The sequence below is a fragment of the Pimephales promelas genome, chromosome 17 (assembly GCF_988280905.1).
Source record: "Pimephales promelas chromosome 17, fPimPro1.hap1.1, whole genome shotgun sequence".
Classification (NCBI taxonomy): domain Eukaryota; kingdom Metazoa; phylum Chordata; class Actinopteri; order Cypriniformes; family Leuciscidae; genus Pimephales; species Pimephales promelas.
Genome location: NC_142785.1, coordinates 10999693 through 11020474, shown reverse-complemented (window position 1 = coordinate 11020474; position 20782 = coordinate 10999693). Strand labels below are relative to the sequence as shown.

General features: G+C 36.6%; 1 protein-coding gene across 3 annotated transcripts in view; it reads right to left on the bottom strand.

Annotated features, from left to right (window-relative positions):
* Positions 1-20782, bottom strand: part of top2a (DNA topoisomerase II alpha) — a 182634-nt gene that overhangs the window by 118402 nt on the left and 43450 nt on the right. For all 3 annotated transcript variants that reach the window (XM_039685302.2, XM_089121899.1, XM_089121900.1), the window contains 2 exons: positions 12079-12180; positions 11863-12000 (listed from right to left, as the gene is read on the bottom strand). In XM_039685302.2, coding sequence (XP_039541236.2) covers positions 11863-12000; positions 12079-12180 — 240 coding nt within the window. The remainder of the gene's footprint in view (positions 1-11862; positions 12001-12078; positions 12181-20782) is intronic.

Below are 20782 nucleotides of genomic sequence, written 5' to 3'. Positions count from 1 at the left end.
AAAAGCTTCAACCGAATTGATAAGTGACCCAAGTATCATTATAAAACCAGCTGATAAAGGAGGGGCAATTGTAGTCCAAGATTCGGAAAAATACCAACACGAAATTTTTGCACAATTAGAGAATATTAAGTTTTATAAAAAACTCCCTGGGGATCCTACCAATACCTATCGATCAGAGATATTGTCATTTTTAACAAATGCTAAAACGGAGGGTTGGATATCTCAATCGGAGTTTAAATTCTTGTATTGTCAACATCCGATTAGACCAGTTTTTTACACTCTTCCTAAAATTCATAAGAGACTTATTGACCCTCCAGGTCGTCCGATTGTGGCACAGACCAATTCTCTCTTATCCCCTTTATCGCAGTACGTTGATTTTTTTATAAAACCTTTTGTTCATTCGTTACCATCTTACATTCGAGATTCTACCGATTTCATCAATAAGATCTCTGAGTTACATGATTTATCGGACATCTCTGTATTGTTAACTTTAGACATAAGTTTATATACTAACATTTCGCATGAAAAAGGACTTATTGCCCTCGGACATTATCTTTCGTTACGCGAGGACTCTAGCCCTCCCTTGGACTTTATTATCCAGATGGCTTCCTACCTTTTGAAATATAATTATTTTAGTTTTGATAATGATTTTTTTCTTCAGATAAGTGGGACAGCAATGGGCTCGAACTTTGCCCCTAACTATGCCAATCTATTTATGGGTTTTTTTTGAAGAAAGTTTTATATTTAATACAGAGAATAATCCTTTTTATTCACAGATCATAAAATGGTACAGATACATCGACGACATATTTTTTATTTTTTTGGGTGATCACGAGGATGCTCGAGAATTTGTTACATTTTTGAACAACTTGGTTGATGATTTGGAATTCACCTCTGAAATCAATTCTGTTAAAGTACACTTCCTTGATATGTGTGTACAGAAGAACGAAGGTTACTCTGTTTACTAAAGAGACTGATCGTAACACACTGTTACTCGCTACCAGTTTTCATCCTATTTTTCTAAAAAAAGGACTGCCTAAGAGTCAGTTCTACAGATTGAGGAGAATTTGTCATTCTGACTCCGACTTTGTAGAGAAATCTAAAATCATGAAAAATAATTTTTTGAACAGAGGTTACCCTTTAGATTGGGTTGAGGAAGCATTCAATACAGCCTTTAAAAAGACACGCTCTGAACTGTTAAAAAAGAAGACAAAAAAATCAAAAAAAGTACTGTTTTTCCTGTATTACAACACATTCACCTAAGTCCTTTATGATTAAATCAATTTTTAAAAAACACCGGCATTTGCTGTCATCTGACCCGGAGTTGAGTGATATTTTTAAACATCCTCCTTTGATTGTATACAAACGTGCTAGGAATTTAAAAGACAGTAGGCTCTGAGATGTACGAGGACTAGCACTCTGAAAACGAGCATGTACCAAGCTGAGTCCTATACAGAAGGGCAACTATCGTTGTGGTAATTGCGCCCAGTGTAATAATACTTTCAAAACACCATTTTTCTGTCACCCTAGAACTGGCAGAAAATATAGCATTAAATCTGTGATCACTTGTGTTTCCACTCATGTGGTTTACTTGATTCGTTGTCCGTGTGGTATTGGCTATGTGGGGAAAACGTCACGACAATTGAAACAAAGAATTAGTGAACATAAAAGTTCGATCAGAAGAAAAGATATGAATTATCCAGTTGCGGCACATTTTGTAACTTTGAATCACGATGTTACTTCTTTACGGTTTTGTGGGATTGAGAAAGTGACTTTAGAATTACTCCTACAGAGACGTGAGTTGTTCTGGATTTACACTCTTCAAACTTTATCACCTAAGGGTATGAATGACGAAGCATTATTTAATGTAATGTTATAGTGATTTTTTTTTTATATATATATATTATGTATTTGTTATGAGTTTTAGTGGCTAAGGAGCCTGACTGTTACAATTGTTTGGAAGTACAACTTGATATTGTTGGATAATGATGCGTGTTTTTTTTTATTATTTTTTTTTATTATTATGATCTTGTTGATCTACGGGGTGATCTTAACTAATTTTGTAATCTATTACAATTTGTAGTCTGTGATGTGGGGCTAATTATGTACTCTTAATGAGCTTAATTGTTTACAGATGGAATTCTGTGGAGTGGTCATGTACGCATTTAAAAAGAGATCTTTTTGAACATTTTGTATACTCCTGACGAAGGTCGTGTGACCGAAACGTTGTGTGTGAATAAACTTGATTGAAAAGTGCAAGTAATGATAGTGTGCGGGAGTTCCTTATCTACATTTTTTCTTAATAAAAAAATCGTTTTTGAGATTGTTTCAACTATATATTCAAATCCACCAAAAAAAAATGTGTTCATAAACATCTGGGGAATTCACATGCTTCTCCATAGAGAGCTGTACATGCCATCTAGTGGTTACACCATGATTCTACGCTTTTTCTCTATACTGTAGGGCTGTGAATCTTTGGGTAGACAGCGAATCGATTCGATTCACGATTCATAGGTTTTCGATTCGATTCAAGAACGATTTGTGCAAATTCAGAACGGTTCAATTCGATGCGATTCACATCCAAATTCGATGCGATTCGATTAATTCGATTCTTAATTTTTTATATGCATTATAGTATTTCAATGCGTCGCCCAATGGGTCTTTGTCTGGGTTTGAATTAGCCTACACAGCGGCCTTCGGGGGTCAGATGGTGGGGATTTTGTCCATTGTTAATGTTAGTTCATGTTTATTTTTAATTTTAATGAATATATTATTATAAGGCAAGGCAAGTTTATTTATATAGCACATTTCATACACAGTGGAAATTCAAAGTGCTTTAAATGGGAGAAATTAAAATAATGAAAAGAAATCAGAATAATTAAAACAGTTTAGAATAAAAAAATCATAATAATAAAAATAAAATACAGTAAATAATTAAAACAATATAGAATAAAAAATAAAATGAAGTACAGTAATAGTCGGACGAACAGTGGCACATATAGGCCGTTTCTCAATATGCGTACTTGTCTGTACTTGTGTTCTTGTGGACTTGTGAAACGTCATCAGTCGCTGCCGAAGTACTGTTCCAATTCAAAGTTCGCATCTAGCCAAGTCCACTTCAAATCCCCGGATGTGTTCTTGATCCGCCCCGTTTACCGAGGATGCATCGAGAGGTGACTTGTGTGGACTTGAGATAGCCAGGTAACCCAGAATGCACCTCGCACCAACCAAAATCCGCGAAATATCAAAATACTACTGTTATTGAGTCATGAAATGTAATTTTAAGAGTGTTTTAGGCGAGAATGTGGTTGTTTAAATCTCAAATCTGTACTTTATTTATAAAGATAGCGCCTATATTGTAAAATGCATCTGACGTTTTCGGAGTTCTGACATCCAAGCCTTCAGCGGACACTCAGCGAGATCAACCCCGACTGGAACAGCTTATCCTCGGCTAGTGCTTCTGACGTTTGCCGCCGGCTCTGATCTCTCTAGTCTAGTGGATAAACCTTTACGTATAACTCGTCTTGTGTATAAGTCTATCTTTGGTCTCATTAAACTATAATTTGTTCCATGGCGCAAAAAAAAAAAAAAAAAGGTTAAGGTTTCATGGCTATTTTTTTTATATTGTCTTCACTATATGAACAATAAAATAAAATGACATAACCCTGTCTCTGTTTGATAAATGTCAATAAAAATCCAATGTTTCATATTTTTAAAATGAAAACAAAAAGATCGTGTTCATTTTGTTATAATATATGCAGTGAAGAGAATCACGTTGCCTGAACCACATGGCCATTAGGCTATTATAGGCTATGTTGTTTTTTGTTGATAAAGAGTCAGAGGGGTGTTTTATAACCTATTTCGTCTTATTGTTGACGAAAAGATGCAGAGTTGTAGCAAATTTCGTTTTATTGTTGCCTAAAATATAGAGTAGAGCGTGCTGAGTGACGCGATCAAGTACGCTCTGTTCCATTTGCAGAAGAACCGGACTTGCGTCCTCACATCCTCGGGAGTTCGTTCTCCGGAGTCGAACTTGCAAGTCTGAACTACCAAGGACGCAAGTCCGAAGTCTGCGTACTTGGTATTGAGAAACGGCCATACATAAAACAGTGGCACATCTATAAAAAAAATTTAATGGCCGACAAATTATTTGTAGAAACCTAGTAGCCAATATTTTGTAAAAGGCGTTTAAAGTATTGCATTAAATGACTACATGCACAAATTAATGGAGACGTTTTCATTAGTTTCATTTTGCGTCCTCTCAGTGCACTCGTTAACATCTTTTCACTGGATTTTGCTCGCGCTCGGTCCCATAGCTCTCATGTAACTACAGATTTTTGAGCAGTCCATGTTTGAGCTCTCCAGCTGAGCTCTCTGTCGAGAAAGCAATAGTTTTGAGGCAAACCGCTCAAGCCATTGATAAAGCTGCCATGCCATTGCGTGGGCACTATGAAATAAAACGCTTTCATTCATTTATTATATGGAAAGACTCTCCGTACACGCAAGGTGGTCTCTCGCTCGCTTTCCCTCTTGCCGAGTGCGTGCAGCCATGTGTGCACACGCGGTTTGGGGCACAACCTCTGTCTCGTATGCACGCTCGCTCTAGATTCCGGGAGATTTTAACTAATTTGCGGTAATACAAGCTGATCACGACTCGAGTAGCTCAACAGGTATAAAGATAAACTCATCTTTCAGGCATTTGACCAACCGGGCTTCAGCGTGAGACATCAGGGGTGTGTGAGCCTGCCTGAAACCAATCAAATGCAGATGTCTTATGACGGCCAATGCATGAGGCAGCTTGTACCAGGAACACTTTAAGGTTGTGTTTATATAGTTTAAACCACTGAATCGCTATAAAATCGTGATTAATTCGATTCTTAGCTTTTTAAATCGATTATTCACGCAAATAAACGATTCACGATTCAAAATACATGTTTCAGGATCGATGCATATGCATCGTCAGGTTTTATAATTGATGCATCGAGAAAACGAGTGAATCGTTACACCCCTACTATACTGTAACCAGATGGTGCTAATTTTCTTTAAAAAAATATTTTTCTGAAGGCCTAGACTCTATATTAAACTAAAATACCTCATTAATAATTTTTTGAAAAAAATAATTATATATATATATATATATATATATATTTTCCCATGGCAAAAATAGACAATAAGTATTGCATAAATATTAATAAATTCAATCAAATTGTCTCAAAATACTAAATTACAAAGAATAAATATTATAGAACAAAAATAAATTGCATTGGTTTTACTGGGATGGAGGAAATTTAATTTTTAGGTGTCCGGTCACTTTTGACCGGGAAGATAACAAGTGTGACTCCGAAACGAAGAGCACCTGAGGGTTAAGACCCATCCAATTAGAATTTACAATGTAATGAATTGCTGTAAAAATTACAGCAATATTTCACAGCAGCTGGCTGGTTACTAATAATACAGCATTTTGCTGTAAACTGCAATGCATTCTGGGGTCACGTTGCGGTTTGATTCAAAATACAGAATATTGCTGTAAATTTCAAATCGACACAGAGGCATTGTGATCTTCAACGGTCGTCTCATCGACTTTCGGATAGCGGCAAGAGAAGTGATTCTCAACTGGTAAGTGATATATTATTTCAGTTTCTTATTTTTCATGTTGTGTTACTCGTAGACTATGAAGGTAATGTTATATTCGCGGTTCATATTGGTTACCGAGGATCACGCATCCTCCGTACGGGGCGCGAGGGAGACTTGCGCGGGGCTTCAGCAGCCCAGACGCGGGTAGTATTTCACACATTCCTCGGGATCTATGGTCTCCTATGTTAAGAAGAATTACATGCTTTGATGACAACAGTCGGTATTCACATGAGCTTCGTGTTGATCAGCACACTTCGCCGTGATTATTTTATGTTGTAAATCAAATCAAAATCACGTAATCTGTTAAAATGGTCACCGAAATGAAAAAAAAAAAAAAACAGATTGTGAATGTTGCTGTGTCGTAACGTTATGTTTAATATTTCGGTGTGAAAATCCCTTATATTTCAGTACGAATATAAGCTATATATCCTATATATTTTAGCTATAGCCTACTCTCTGTGTAATTTGCTTATTGTTTTCATACTTCCTTTGTTAATTTTATTTAAAAGAAAGAGTTCCTGCACTCTGAATACTAAAATAGTTTACATTTAAAATGCTGAAACGGTATAGTAAATAAATAAAGTAAAAATGGTATAGTAAAAAATAAACTATTGTCACATATATATGATATTGTTTTAGGAGACACTTTGACAAGGGGACACTGGAAGGCCAAGTAAAAGAAGTAACACTCATTATTTAACTTCTAAAATAAATAAAGTAGGCTACGTTCTGTATTTGAAAACTGCGCTATGCAAAGGAGTTGACTTATGCGTTGCTCTGATTGGTTGGTAGGTCTTTTTTTGTCCTGGTTCGGTTACGACACGCCTCATAATCAAAGCTCAATGGAGGAGTTTCAGACTCATATTCTTTCTTGAATACGAGTATGACGAAGTCAGGCTAGCTCTTTACCACACAAGAAAGCTAACTTACTCCACCCTAAAAATACACTCGCGGCTAGCTCTCCCTTTGGACGGCAAACCGCTTCTCGTGTTCCCACGTTTTCTTCCCTAATCGAGCCTCGACGGAAGAAACGCGCGGGTGTTGAAGGTGTGCCTCCTCTAAAAGTGTCCACCGTCCAGGTGAAACAGTATGCATGCTATTTTTATTTACCCGCCACGGTGGCTGGTAGGTGAAGTGAATTTACCCGCCACAACACAAAATCACCCTCATTTGGCTGGTGGCGGGTGCTAATTTCCATCCCTGATGCAAGGAGGAACTTGCTTTTCACGGGAACACCACAAGCATGTTGGAGCACTTAAAGAGGAAACATCCCGGCAAAAGAGGAGCCGGTGAGAACTGAATGTTCTCGAGCTGGAGCTAACTAACTGTAGTGGTAACGTACCTCTTTTTAGATCATGCAATACTACTAATAGTAATACTATCATCAATAATAATATAATTACAGTAATGAGATGATTTATTTTGCATAGAATAAAGCTTGATTGAGCTTAGGACTCAGGGCTGTTTTTATTATTGTAACACTATTTGGTATTATAGTCTTATTACTTGCCTGTTTTTTGTTCCATAATCATGAAGACTTACAAAAGGAGATGTTAGGAATAATATCATAGCAGTTACTTTTTCTTTTTCATTCTGTAAATTAAAAGTGAATGAGAACATCTGTCAGCTCATTTCTCATGTAGAAAACTATTGTAATTTTATATCTATAATAATTGTTTGCAGATTAATATTTTACCCTTTTTGTGTCCAGAATTAATTACCCTTTTTCTGTTTCAGTTCTAAGTAAAGTAGTGGGCTTATTAAACAATGCATAGAGAAAACTTTGTGTGTGATTTTGAGTTAAACTTAAAGAGAATGGCCTGTTTAGTTGGCTCCAAGCGCCAAAAAAAAAAAAACACTATTTCAAAAACTGATTTTCTTTTTTTATATTATAACTCAATTATTATATTATTAACTCAATGTTTTAACTAATCGAAAAAGCTGAATAATCGTTCCAAACTTAATGATTAGCTGGCAAAATATTTGATTAGTCGAATAATCTTTCTAATAATCGTTAGATTAATCAATTATCAACCTAATCGTTTGTTGCAACCCTAATTGACAGTAAAAGAAAGACCTCACCACCTCCCAAGTGAGACTGAAGCAATCAATTGCCTAAAATCGTCCTGTAAATTTACCTAATGAGGCCTTATCAGATGCGAGAGGACTGAGAGAATATTTTATGTCATTAACAGCAGATGTTATGTGCACTGTCCAGCTAAAACTACTCCAACATGTCGAATATAGGATGGAATGTAGTTCTGCTGAGTGGCATCCTTAGGCCTGTGGCATATTAATAAATGCATATAATAACATAATATATATATATATATATATATATATATATATGCCGTGGGAAATACTATGTGTGGCAGGGGTGCGTGACAAAAGACCGAAATATATGACTGTCATGCTCATTGTGTGACACTTGAGAGCCCTGGGTGTGTGTGTGTATATAGACCCCATCACGGAGTAAGTCTCTCTCAGTTAAATGTCCACCCATCCATCGACTAATCAAATATTTTGCCAGCTAATCATTAAGTTTGGAACGATTATTCAGCTTTTTCGATTAGTTAAAACATTGAGTTAATAATATAATAATTGAGTTATAATATAAAAAAAGAAAATCAGTTTTTGAAAGTGTTTTTTTTTTGGAGCTTGGAGCCAACTAAACAGGCCATTAATATTAACATATACAGTTAAATGTATGTGTTAATATTAATGTGTGTGTGTGTGTGTGTGTGTTTGTGTGTGTGTGTGTGTGTGTGTGTGTGTGTGTGTGTGTGTGTGTGTGTGTGTGTGTGTGTGTGTGTGAAAGTGTGAGAACTTTCTCACACACACACACACACACATTTAGAGAGTGAGAGGGAGCATAGCCGCGTTTCCACTGCCGGGCTAGGGCTGGGCCAGAGCTAACAGCGAGCCGGGCCGAGCTAGTGGCCTCGGGCCTCAAGCACCGGGCTTGCGTTTCCACTGCCGGGCCAGTAGCCCCACAGCGCTGCCCCAGACCCCACCCCTAACACGCCTTTCAGGATCAAACGTCATAAAACCCAACCCATTTCAGCGGGTATTATGAATTAATTTTTTTTTAAATTAGGAAGATAGCATATTAACTCAACTGCCGTAGTGGCTGCAATAGTGTCCCGAGACCAGTACAGGCGATTCTCCATTTCAAGCAGCGATTTTTTGCGCGATATAACAAGTAGGGCTGCGGGCACGTTTTCATGTTATTCATTAATCGTTAACCGAGGCCCATCGGTTAATACTCGGTGCATAGTGTGCGCGCCTCAACCTCGAGATACAGATTTTTTAACACCTTTAATAACTGATTGGACCCCATTTGAAACGAAATTAATTTATAGAAATAAAACGCAGCAAGTACGGAGCAGTTAAAGCCGCATTTCCATCACCCTTCAAACTGAAATTGCCAATTGAAAATAAGCAAAACGTCCATTTCACAAAAACTCCGTGTCTGCAAATAATAATAATAATAATAACCATCATCATCATTATTGTAACATTTTATTAGGCTGCATATGTAGAAGACGCCTTTATCCAAAAAAGGAACAGAGCACAAATAAACACAATATTTTTGACAAATATCAGCGCATATCCAGTGTGTGTGGAGCACGCACTGATGGCTGCGAGACGCCCATGTGAACAGTTTCATTGCATTTCTTTCAATGGAAACAACTTAAAATACTCTTTAATTTCTGGTCATACAGAAAATAATAATACATTATTCGCAAATAAATTTATTTATAACAAGAAAACGTTGTGCTTTAACAATTAATCAAGACGCGCTTCCGTGAACTGAAGCGCGAGACCTGAAACAGCCACCGCATTCGAATTTGTTCGTTTTAAATTGGACATTTAAAGCTAGTCTACAGGGGTTATATCCTTTGTAGATTAAAGCTTTGAATGTCCAATTTAAAAAGAACAAATTCGAATCGAAAGCCAATATCTTCTATGTTTATGTAGCTTAATTTCTCTCTAAATGTGCATCCGGAGATGGAGATATGTTTTTAGCCGAAAATCATTTAGAAAACAATAGTTTATTAATAAACAATTAATGCCTCGTTATTTTATATTATTTTATTATCAGACACATTTATTATAGCCTATAAATCACCCATAAATCCCCTTTCTGTACGGCTCTTCTCATTCAGCACTGCGGGGAAAATATCATTTCCAGGTTCTAATTTGGCCTCAGAAAACCAGTAAAATATATATATTTTTTCATATTAATTTGTCAAATATTTTAAATGTTTAAGGGGCAAAAAAATCAAACAAATATCTGAAAATTCGTCGATATGTAGCTATATATAGCCTATATATTTTTGCGCAGCATTTGGCATAGGCCTACAGTTCAAATTAAAATGTTATGCAATTTTAAACGGTTAATCGGTTAAACATGGACACCCCTATGTGCATCTTGCTTCAGATCATAACGTTCCATAACACCGATAAACTCCGCCTTTTACCTTGAGCACGCCTCTAGCCCGAGCTGGCCCCCTCTGGCCCAAGGTATTCGACGGGCCAGAAATCCTGGCCGTTGGCCCTGAGGAAGCCCCGATCAAGCCCCGGAAGTGACAGTGGAAACGCGACTGGCCCTGGCACGCACTAGCACGGCCCGACAGTGGAAACGCGGCTCATGATATGAGTAGCCTATTGCAGATTTGGGGGCTTTCAACTTTTCAGGGGGCAAGTCATTTCTGTGGGCGGGCCTGTGTATAGTATGTGAAAAGTAATTTTGAACATTAAAAGCATGCTAACCTATTCTATTACACCCAATAAAACAAAATCATTTTTAAAATAGAATGATGACCATTTTCAAGGAGCTTACAAAATATGCAAGGAAATATTTAAAAGCAGCCACCTATCAAAAGGAACTGAATTGGCTTTATGCCCAACTGCACAACTTCCTGAACTTCAGCCAGCTCCTTTGCTGCGTCCCAATTCGCCTACTTATACTACGTAGGGTTAGATGTACTCTTACTGTACATCTAATGTACTCTAAAAAAATGTACTCTTTTTGTGAGGAAAAAGTACATACTTTTGAGTGTGTAGGAAAAGAGTAGGCAAGCTTTGGGACGTACTATCACGTCATCTTTAACGGACAGCTCTGTCGCGTGCTGCGTGCATCCTGTCACCGTAAACTGCCCTGTCAATCATCTTGTCACAGTTAAAATCCTCCATTCTATCTAATTTTATTTCCTACCGTTTCGGAGAGCACGTTCATCTGCCAGTTGTGGGTCTTTCATGCTCTCCTCATGTGTTTGCAATTTGAATATAATGATGCATTTAAAACGTAATGGCTAAAAGTGTCTTTACAAAAGTTCACAATGCTGCTGCAAATGCAATATAATGTGGACAACATAGAATAAATTAATTTGTCAGGTTAGATACTGATAATCACTCAAAGCTCTTTATTTAAACCTCTCTACACAACCGCGAGGACTCGCGCGTCCTCCGTATCGACTACGTGTCTGTAGTTTAACACTTTTTACTCGTGTTTGTAGTTCTAACCGAATCCTCGTCCAACGCGCAATGGTTTGTGGGCAATATCAGCCGTTAGAGTGTGCATCGATCTACACTTCGGATTCTGACCGGAAAAAGTAGACCATCCGGGTATCTTTGAAACACTCATTTCAACATACTACCATTTGGGACGTACTAATTCTATTTTCGAATACTATTTAGGACGGATAGTATGCGAATTGGGACGGAGGGCTTGTTTCCCATCTGCCATTATTGGCCAAATTGATTAATTCAGGTGTGTCTGATTATTGTTGCCATGACTACTGAGGTCAGGTACACCTGAATTAATCAATTTGGCCAATAATGGCAGACAGGAAACAAGGAGCTGGCTGAAGTTCAGGAAGTAGTGCAGCTGGGCATAAAGCCCATTGAGATGGCACTCTACTAAAAGGCTGCTAGTGTGGTTACATTTTTAAAACTTCTGACTTGGTACAGAAAAATCTGTACTTCAGAAGAAAAAAAAAATCCCTGCAAATCAGTTTGACCTGGAACTCTGTCCTGGTATAACACTATGCCATAAATTCAATAGAGATGTTTATTTCCTATTAATCATGACAGCAATAATTGTTGATGTCAATTGCTGCAGAGCAGCATTATATGGAGACTACAAGCACTTTAATTAGGCTATCCCATTAAGCATGGTTCAGGCTAAATTCAAAATGAATGATTAAAGTGTCAATTTCTCACCTGTTTAATGAACTTATCACTTAGAGAGCAGGTGGAACCGAAACTCTTCTGCTGCAAGGTCATGTTCTCTTTCGTCTGAGAGTCAAAGCTGGGGTTCTCAATCAGACAGTTCACAAACAACCACATGTGATTCTTCACCTACACAAAATTCAACCAGGTCAACCAGAGAGCCATAATACTTAAATTTTATAAGGTTTGCTGACAATCTGTATGTACCTGGAAAGGTTTGACAGCCACTCCAGCCTTGTTCTTCTTTTTAACCACTTCAATTAGTTTGGACACAATCTGGTCTGCAACATAATCTGTGTGTCTGCCACCCTAAAACACAAAAAAAAACTATTGAAAGAACTTTCCTGTGTCAATGTACAGTATCTGAGAGATTAAATAGGCAAATTCTATCCACATATTTACAGGTCAACTCTGAATGGTGTTTCAGTTTGCTCTTCCGAAAACGATAACTATTACATAAACAAAACATTGGATCACTTTTGTTTATCGAGTGGGTGGGGGGGGATTAATAGTTGCAATTAATAGTACACTAAATTTTAGTCGACAAGAACAGGAATTAGCAACCAAATATGGAAGTTAGTTAGTTGCTTTGAAATTTGAAAATGATTTGAAACAATCTGTTTTGTATTTATTTATATTAAATATATATTATTATATATAAATATGACTTGACAAGCAAGAATTAAAAAGGAAACCAATCAATTTTTTATAGATTAGATACATTTAATTAACTTATATTTACAAAATCTTTAAAACAAACATGCTTAGGCCCTATACTAGAGGTCTTCACAGTGCACCCGAGACCCGTCGGCCCGGGACCCGACCCAGGACTAGGGCTGGGCAAAAAAATAGATTTTTCGATTAATCGTTTTTTAAAATGTGTTCGATTCAAAATCGATTCGAATCGATTTTTTCCATATAAAGGGCTCGCGGACGCGGTGCTGCATCTTCTCGTCTCTCTGCACTAGGCAAGCGCTGCAGCTGTCGATACACACGCGTTCAGGAGTTGGGACATGACGGAATATTCACTTAACAATCGGGCCAGCATTGCATCGTAACCTATGATCGTAACTAACGTTTATCATTTTCACGTCTTTTTGTGTTTTACAAGCAATGTTAAACCATCCCATGCTCGCACACTCTCAGAGATGTCTTTCACTGCGTGCACAGTACAGCCTAAATCTGCCTCACAAACAGCTCGCCAGAAACAAAAGTTTTGTCCCTGGATTATATCACTTTAACAGTTAAAACACGCGACATTATGTCAAAATTCTGGTCTTGGTGAGTAACCTCGTAAAGACAGTCGGCAATGTCTTAAATTAGCATTAAACGCGTGTGACAGAAAGTTAATGAAACAGTAATGGATTCGCGCACTAGTTCTTAAAGTGAACGCAGCCATTTGTGTCAGTCATTAATTCTGTTGTCATAACAACAGAATATAGTATTAATTGTAAGCAATCAGAATTAATAGCCTTTGTATTTAATTCAGTCTGGACTAAAAAGACTATCCATTGTTATTTTACATTGGATTACTTTATTCAGTTTCTGTAGTATTTCTGACATACCCAAAAAACTACCCCAAAATGTCTCTTAATTTGTGTCTTTATTCTATTGTATTTATTTGTGCTACTTTTTCAATATAATTCAAAGATTGAAATCAAGCTTCTATACATAAACTCTTGAAACAAAAACAAAAAACAAAAATAAACAAAAAAATTACATTACCATTTAGGTAAGATCAATGTAAAAAAATGTCTAAATATTTATATATTTATTTATCTATATCTATTCTAAACATAAAATAACATGATTCTGTTTGATCAAGCTGTGCGACTGTTCTGACTTTTTTTGCATATTGCATCAAAATCCTGTTTATTCTTTATATGCATTTAGTGTACCTAAAATAAAAAGAGTTTTATATACAGGTTTATGGCTCTTAATTTCCTTGTATTAATTAACCACTAGTAAACTTATGTCCACTGTTCTTTTTTTATAAATATAGGATTTGTATTACATCTTCATTATAGTCGAATCGAGAATCATATCAGGAATCAAGAATCGAAAATTGAATCGAGAATCGAAATCGAATCGAACTGAGAGCTTGTGAATCGAAATGGAATCGAAATGTGAATCGATACCCAGCCCTACCCAGGACCCGTACGGTTTCAGGTCTATATTTTAAATGATCAGCCGGGTCGGGTCCAAATCTATTACTTCGGGTCCCGGGTCTGATCAACATTGTGTGTAATACCCGTGCGATCGGAGTGCAATCTCAAGCGCGTGTCATGTTTCTATGGCAACCAGAGCAGAGCTTCCGCCAAAATGCGCTTTACATTTTCTCCAATGTTTATAATAATATAAATGAACCGTCTTGTTTAATCTTAAAGTTTTGGTGGTCAGATTCAGACTCAATGAAGAGCAGAGAGCACAGATATGATCAAGCTGAACAAGCAATCGTTATTATAGTTCAAAAGGGCAAACAGTTAAAGTTATTATGCCAGTTAATTTCGAGTCAGAATGTACATGTGCAAGGTTGCATTTGTCATCCATCACTGTGACCGAGTGGATTAAGCTTGGAATAACGAGAGAAATAACATGGATAGAACTTTCTTGTCGGTGGATTGTAATGAATCACAGTCAGTCAGATAACATTACATTACAAGGAGACGACGGCTACTAAAATTAGGTAAGACAAAGTTTTATTTTTCGCAACTCGTGTGAAATATGTGACAATCGGGTCCAGTTTGTGTCTTCCTGCCGGGTTCGGGTCCAGTTTTCAAATAATAGACGGGTCCAGGTCGGGTCCGGGCAGTACATTTATGGCATTTCTCGGGTCAGCACGGGTCCGGGTCCAACTTTTGAAATGAACGACGGGTCCGGGCCGGTTCGGTGTAGTACATTACTATGGCGCTTGATCCGTGCCAAAATCAAACATCCGACCGACCGACCGTCTATCCGAACGCGTTGTACTTTTGAGTGTCTGACTGAGCGGGTTGACCCACGTGACGACCTGACGTGACGTCAGCGTCTTGAAAATAGCTGTTTTTTAGCCATGCAAGTATCCAAGCTGATGTGTAAAGATTATAAATGGCCATAAAAGGCAATAAATATAAAGATTGTACCCCTAAAACAACAGTAAAACATTTCATTCAAACTTAAAAAAGCTACTACAATTTATTGTAATAATATTGTTACTGAAAGTATAATATAGCATAATTAAAATAGTTTATTTATTTTTATCAAATTTTACAAGTCCAAAAAAAGTCTACTCTGTCATGCTGCTCTTCGGTCACTTTTGACCAAACAATTACATTTTTTAATTCACAATAATCCACAAACTAACTGGTGGGCTGCAGAATCACTGAGTCAAGAGGTTGACATGAGATCAGATCCAGGTGGATTGAGCTGTGATAAAAGATTTGCTGTTTATTTTAATGTTACATATAATAAAATGCTTTCCCTTCATTCGGGTTTAGTAATAATAATGCAAAAATGTGTACACTTTAAATAATAATAATAAAAAAAAGAATTAATAAACCTTGTCAAAAGTATTATTTTAGAATACATTCAAATCCACAGTTTAAAAGTAAGTAATTGTGTCAAAAACTACTAGAGAATTCACAAGTCTCTCCAGAGAGCTATAAAGGCATAAAGCACCATAGGGGTGTAACGAAATTAATTCAATGGTATCGAAATCGAAATAAAAAATGGTATCGTCGATACTGCCACCCCCCATGTCGCGTCCGTGATGGAAAGTTCAGATCGTTTTACTGACTCTATTGTTCAATCTTGTTCATCAAAATTAACAAAACTTTTTTTCTAGTCATTTCAGGGGCTTTAAATGTTATACTATTAAGTTATGTTACTTGTTTTTGTTATATTTTAAATTTGGCAATGGTGTAGTGTACATTGTGAACAAATTTATATTGCATAATGCATAAATGTGTAGTCTAAAAATTGCATAGCAATCTGCGCTTTACATTTTTTTTTTTAAATCGAGAAATCGAATTGAATCGTGACCTTAGAATCGATAACTTAATCGAATCGAGGATTTGGAGAATCGTGACACCCCTAACCATGACATTACATATTTTATTTTCTCTCAGCAGATGGCGCTAATCTGATTCAAATAATGTCTATATTAATCTGTAATACTGAATTAAGTGTCAATAGTTTACAATTACATTTTTTACCTTTTTTTCAAAAATGTATGGGTTATCTTTTAAATAACAGAAAGAAAAAAAACAAGAGATTATGTTGCATAAAGCATTCAGAGTCATTTTTAGTAAAGTGTCAAACCTGTAATAAATAGTACCAATTTGTTCACTACATATGCATGAAAAAAAAACAATTATTAAAAATCATCAATAATGATAACGATATTCAAAAGTAGGGATGGGCACCCCTCCAGCACGTGCACACACACATGCAAGTATTGGCTACATAGCATGTGAGCAAAGCAGAGTGGCAGGATATAACTTTAAAAAAAAAACAACATAAAATAAACGTTTCACATTTATGTTTAATAATATGTTACTTAATTTTTATTATTTCATCTATGTTGAGTAGGCTAGCCTATATGAAAAGGGAACCGCATGAGATGAGTAACAGAGGATCAAAAGCTACCCAATAGGCCTATATCAGAAAACATTTGGAATGGGTCAGACATGATTTTGACCATTTATTGAGTTTTGTTTTGTAGAAAGCCTGTCTTTAAAGTGAATTCGTTTCGTATAAATTGTATCTTCGTTTTAATAAATGTTTCATCAACAAATTAATACATTGTAAGCATATCAGACAATCAGGACACAGAGGCGCGTGCGTGAACTGGAGCACGTCTCATATGAACCGAAACACCGCAATACTTGCCACGAACAGACCTGAGAACTATAGAAAGCTTTAAATGTCTACTTTTGAACAAAACAATAAATTGCCTACTCTCTGCGTATGTAGGCTAATTCGAATTGTGCGTTTTCATAGTCAGCTCTGGATACTGTTTTAATTTAGGTTATAAAATACAAACACATTCAGTTCAGAAGCCAATCTGATTTTGGTGAATTAAATAAAGAACTTCAATTTTGTTTGCATTTAATTATTATTTTATTTTATTTTTATTTAGGCATATAGGCTACAAAAGCAGACAAGAGTTGCAGTTTTAGCTGCTTTTATGCGAGTAGCCTATCTCCATGAATTATGAGACATTGTCTGTTGCTGAAACTTCCGGGAGATGCATTGCAATAATCAAATGTGGACTAGTAGAGGATACAATCGAAGAATATGAAGTTAAACTAAGAACGTGTTACAACGTGTCTTTATACGTAAACACCTTGGGAAGACGATCGGTAATGGCTCTTTCAGACTGCACGATTTTCAAAGTAGTCAGGTCGCTGCTCTTTTTACACTGCATGACTATCTTGGCCAGCATTCAGTCGCTGCTGTGTTCACACTGGACGATGGATCGGCGACAGAAGGTTTCACACTGCATGACTTTAGAAAAATCGCCGACAGACTCTGTCTAGCACGCTGCACGCAAACTACATTTCACAACAAACACGCGTGAGATATGAAAAGGAAACAACGCGCGACACCACACGTGCAAGACCGGAGTTCTCACGTGAGACTTTTTTTTTCGACCCGGTTGTGGTACAGCTGGTGAAACAGACACGAGTGCTCCTGCCAAATTTCTACTAATTTTTCTTCCATTTATTGTGTCCAAATAGACCGAGAAGAAGCTTTTTTTGTTGAAACAATGCCATATCATGTTGATATGTGATCTATAACTCCTCCCCGAACTCCCTGCTGCTCTGTATCTTGCTCTCTCACTGGCTGCCGGTGATCGCCGATGTAGTTTTCAGTCAAAACACTTTTCACAGAGCAGGATTTTGAATCGCCGACAGGTCCAGATATTTAGCATGCCAAATATCTCACGGGCGTCGGCGACTCGACGGTGATTCTCTCAGTTCGTGTCTTTGTTCATTCACACTGCGTGATTGTCACTCGCGTGAACGAGCGCCGATTTGCCTGTGATTTCGGGCATTTGTCGGCGATTTCTCAAAACCTGTCGGCGAGCCAAAATCGTGGCTAAAATCATGCAGTCTGAACTCGGCATAACTCGCACTTCGGCCAGTCGCCATGGGAACGCGTTAACAACACATAAGCACTTGTAGGCACGTGTTGCATATGATTTTATGAAAATGATCAATAATTTCGTTTTGGCTCGTTGTTTATATGTGGCAGACATGAAAATCAACGAACATCAATTACAAAGTAAAGTAAATTCCGCTGATTGTCTAAATGTTTGCTAGCCTAATTGGTATTAGGGGTGTCACGATTTCGATATTAAATCGAAATCGATCGAAATTAATTCAATGGTATCGAAATCGAAATAAAAAAATGCTATCGTCGATACTGCCACGCCCCATGTCGTGTCCGTGATGGAAAGTTCGGATCGTTTTACTGACTCTATTGTTCAATCTCGTTCATCAAAATTAACTAAACTTTTTTTCTAGTCATTTCAGGGGCTTTAAATGTTATACTATTAAGTTATGTTACTTGTTTTTGTTATATTTTAAATTTGGCAATAGTGTAGTGTACATTGTGAACAAATTTATATTGCATAATGCATAAATGTGTAGTCTAAAAATTGCATAGCAATCTGCGCTTTATTTTTTTTTTTAAATCGAGAATCGAATCGAATCGTGACCTTAGAATCGATAACTTAATCGAATCGAGGATTTGGAGAATCGTGACACCCCTAATTGGTATGTTTTAATAACCTTTCCATTTTAACATTTATGAAGTTTATTTGTGAAAGATTATGATAATTGAGTAATTTTATTAAGATTGAGTCAGTGTTGGGATCTCGAAGTTCTTGAAATAAAAGATCATGCTTGATTAGATTCACCTTTTAGCTTGTTACACAACATTAAACACAAATTCCAATTTTCTAACTAAACTCACAAAACCATTGACTCTTCTCAAAGTCAAACAATTGCAAACAATGCTTTTAGATCACACAAGTTTTAATAAAAAAATAAATAATAATAGCCGTTGGAGCCATTGTTTTGAAGTGTATTTTTTGTTTGTGACACGAGAGCGTATTAGTATTTTAGTATTATATTATAAGTGTGGTGATAATCAGTAACAGGTGCGCTGATGGAAGGTCAACAAACTTTTTGACCGTGCTGTGCTACAGTATGTGGAGAGTTGGATTGTGCTCATGCCTAACAGTATGTTTGAATCAGAAATTTTGGTTCAGTGTTTTATTTTAGTTTATTTTATTGTTTGCAATGCCAAATGGACAAAATAATTTGGCTTATCTGAAATTGATTCTGAAGGTATGGACATTTATTTATTTGATTCAAAACAGACAAATGAAACCATCTGAGTCACTACATTGATTTGAAGTGTTCACGTTTTTGCATTATTATCATCAGTACAGTCAAACCTGACTACAGAGAAAGCATTTTGCTAGGGACAACATTCACATTCAATAAAGCATTTACCAAAATAAACAGCAAATCTTTTGTCACAGCTTTAATCCATCTGAATTTGATCTCATTTCTGCCTCTTATTTCAGTCTTCTGACCCTGTGGTAATATGTATGGGCTATACTGATGATTACCACACAGCATATTTGAGTCAGAAGACTGATAAGAGGTAGAAATGAGATCAGATTCAGATGGATAAAAGTTGTGATAAAAGGTTTGCTGTTTATTTTGGTAAATGCCAAATATATATATATATATATATATACAGTATATATATATATATATATATATACACACACACACACACACACACACACACATACAAATATATAAATCTGAAAACCTCCTGGATAACAAAAAAACATTATGCTACATTTATTAATTTGGAGCGTGGTTTTTTATCAACTGTGAGAACGTTGTTCATTGGGCAAAAAAATTAACAATAAAAATTAAAATGATATTGGTCAAATTAAGACTATTGAATGTCTTTATATAGGCTTGCCTAGGGTTGTAACGGTATACCGGTATGGCGGTTTATCGCTATATTGACATGTACGATTATCAAATCGTGCACATTAGCTTATCCGCGGTTTAAAAAAAAAAAAAAAAAAAAACAGAATTCACCTGCACTGCCGCATGCAACTTCTTTCAGCTTGACTGCTTACTCCATATCCGTACAGCGCTGACGCTTAAAATGTCCGAGACAGAGGCTGCGAATCTCTATCTCCCGCCGAAAAAATAAATAAAATCTGCAGTATGGGAATATTTTGTATATTCGAAAAACGATCGTGGTGGTGTCCTTAAAGATGGATATCCAGTTTGCAAGATATGTGGACGAAGAGTGGCTGCAAAAGGAGTAAACACGTCGAACATGTTCACCCATATTCAGGAACACCATCCCTCCGTGAAGATAAAGGATAAAGGTTATTCATAACTTTTATAACTTACGGCCATATTATTTCCGTCATGCTGAAGGAATCCCGGTCTGTCAAAAAGACCTTTTTGCGTTACAAAACAGATGCCACGTAAAATGTGCGGTTTAAAAAGATAGATGGATGAATAAAGCAAAATATAGCTATGCAGTAGCCTAAATCAAATCGCGATGTGCGTGTCTGTGAATATACAACGCAAAAAGACTGGTGTGCAAGCCCCTTCTATATTCAGCGTGTCTCTGTATGAATGAGCAGCGCCGTTTCGTCTAGTAGATCTAGTACACACTCAAGTACGCATGACGCGCATGGTTTTTAAAGCGGTCTTAGCCACTACGAAGGCGTGAACACATGAACATATCTAGACAGAGAACACTTAATGTGCACTTTATAATTATTTTTTAAAAGAATAATCATCAAATACACTAACTGAAACTCATAGGTGTTTAGTACAACCTGTATAAAAAAAAAAGTTTAGCCTATTACTAAAAT